This window comes from Cynoglossus semilaevis, chromosome 7 (assembly GCF_000523025.1).
Source record: "Cynoglossus semilaevis isolate Cse_v1.0 chromosome 7, Cse_v1.0, whole genome shotgun sequence".
NCBI lineage: Eukaryota > Metazoa > Chordata > Actinopteri > Pleuronectiformes > Cynoglossidae > Cynoglossus > Cynoglossus semilaevis.
The window spans coordinates 7,525,721-7,527,850 of record NC_024313.1 but is presented as its reverse complement, the minus strand read 5'-3'; the positions used below and the strand labels follow the sequence as shown (position 1 = coordinate 7,527,850).

Below are 2,130 nucleotides of genomic sequence, written 5' to 3'. Positions count from 1 at the left end.
GGGGTTACCAGTTCTCAGTGATCACAACAAAACAGAAAAGGGGCATTGATCAGGTTTGAAGGGGTGTTTTTATGTCAGCAGCCAAGCCAATGAATGCCAGGAGATTCAAGTTGGCATCCAGTCAGGGACTCGCCTTAAAACTAAAGGGATCATCTGAGGCCCCCTGCCCAGCAGCTGCAGGCAGAGGTTGATATGCTCGGTGCAAACATACTCTACCCTCTCCCCTCTCCAGGCTTGTCTCTGCCAAGCTCATGGTGATGTAAATCCTTGGCTGAAGGATTTGAAGTTTTAACATCAAGCAGAAAGTATTCAACAAATGTGAAGTTTTAAATGTGTGCATTGTTTGTGTGTTTATGTAGAGAGTGACAGAGATTGAGAATATGCGCCACAAAGTGATTGAGGTTCGGCAGGAAGTGTTCAACCACAATGAACATGAAGTCAGCAAACGCTGGGCATTTGAAGAAGGGGTGAGTGTTTTGTCTTTTTCTTCACTGTAGTTATATATCACTTCCTTCCCACTTGAAATAACAAATGTTTATTTGTGTCATCTGTAGATCAAGCGACCATACTTCCACGTCAAAGCCTTAGAGAAGACGCAGCTGACCAACTGGAAGGAATACCTGGACTTTGAGATTGAAAATGGAACTCCGGAGCGTGTGGTTGTCCTGTTTGAGCGATGCTTGATTGCCTGTGCCCTCTACGAGGAGTTCTGGACTAAGGTAATGTCACCGTTAACCTGGCTCTCAGCGCTGCGACTTCCCTGCACTCCCCCAATCAACGATGATAATCACAACGACACAGCACGTCCTGCACTCTCTTTGCGTGTAACGTTGATATGTGACTGTATCTGTTGTATTAGGGGATGGCCAGCTTGCCACACAAGAATTGACTGCAGCATTTGCCAACTACTACGTTGCATCTTCCTCGTCTCCCACTACCTTACAGAATCTTATCTAATTGGTTCCATGAAGGTGCTGATGGGTTTACACAGAAAATTTCTAAAAACGATGTTGTCTATGAAGAAATTCACCATGTCTCGGAGCTGAAGTTATAGGTTAAATGTATTGTCTTTTCTGCCTCTTTCTTTTCTTTTCTTTGTCCTCTTTCCTCTCTGCACTTCTTCCAACTTGCTTTCTCTGTTTCACTCTGAAGTATGCAAAATATCTAGAGAGCTACAACACTGAATGTGTGAGACATGTCTACAAGAAAGCCTGCACCATCCATCTGCCCAAGAAACCAGCCATCCACCTGCTGTGGGCAGCCTTTGAGGAGCAACAAGGTGAGGGAAGATCTTCATACAAATGATAAAGAAAGATCAACACTGTAAACTTTGTTAAATGTTTGTTAAATGTTATAGAATGTTATATTGTTTTAGAGTACTCATTTTTATTGAGTTCACAGAATTAATTCACAAAAACAAAATGTTTGGGTTGATTTAAGTTTATTTAAGGCCAAACTATTTTATTTTACTTCAGTAGTAAATAGAACCTGTATTTTTTTGGCGTCCCTAAAATGCTGACCTTTGTTTTATGTGATTGGAATTCTTTCTATAAAGTTAACTCCGTCTTGCTCAATTTATTGTTTTTTTTTGCCCAGGCAACCTGGACGAAGCCCGAGAAATCCTGATGTCTCTGGAGGCAGCAGTTCCTGGTCTGGCTATGGTTTGTCTTCGGAGGGTCAGCCTGGAGCGTCGCAATGGCCAAGTGGATAAAGCGGAGGACCTGTTACGGGAGGCCATGGAGTCGGCGAAGAATGAGGGTGACGCGTCCTTCTATGCTGTGAAGCTGGCAAGGCATCTGTTGAAGCTGCAGAAAAGTGTGAGCAAAGCGAGAACAGTGCTCCTGGATGCTATTGAAAAAGACCAGGTATGATGACGCCCTGTTTTTGTTTTGATTGGGAGTTGTTTACCTTATAGGTGCCAGCTGCATTTAAATAAGTTACAAAGCACATGTCATGTATATTTTATATCCTTGTTGTATGTTTTTTCCTAAAGAAAAACAAACAAAAAGAGTGCAGTTACTGTGACTCACCACTACTTAAAAAAATATTGTCTGGCTGTTGTAGAGTTCAACATGTATTTTGTGCAATAACAAACATGTTTCTTGAAAGTAATGATCAAAGGAGGTGTTT

The 2,130-nt window shown here is 42.1% G+C and overlaps 1 protein-coding gene across 2 annotated transcripts in view; it reads left to right on the top strand.

The window, feature by feature from the left end:
• Positions 1–2,130, top strand: part of prpf39 (PRP39 pre-mRNA processing factor 39 homolog (yeast)) — a 6,714-nt gene that overhangs the window by 3,299 nt on the left and 1,285 nt on the right. Inside the window, exons 8-11 of one of the 2 annotated variants that reach the window (XM_008313157.3) lie at positions 360–467; positions 555–719; positions 1,153–1,279; positions 1,597–1,865. In XM_008313157.3, coding sequence (XP_008311379.1) covers positions 360–467; positions 555–719; positions 1,153–1,279; positions 1,597–1,865 — 669 coding nt within the window. Of the gene's footprint in view, positions 1–359; positions 468–554; positions 972–1,152; positions 1,280–1,596; positions 1,866–2,130 lie in introns of both variants that reach the window. The other variant, XM_017033666.2, reaches the window with a different exon arrangement.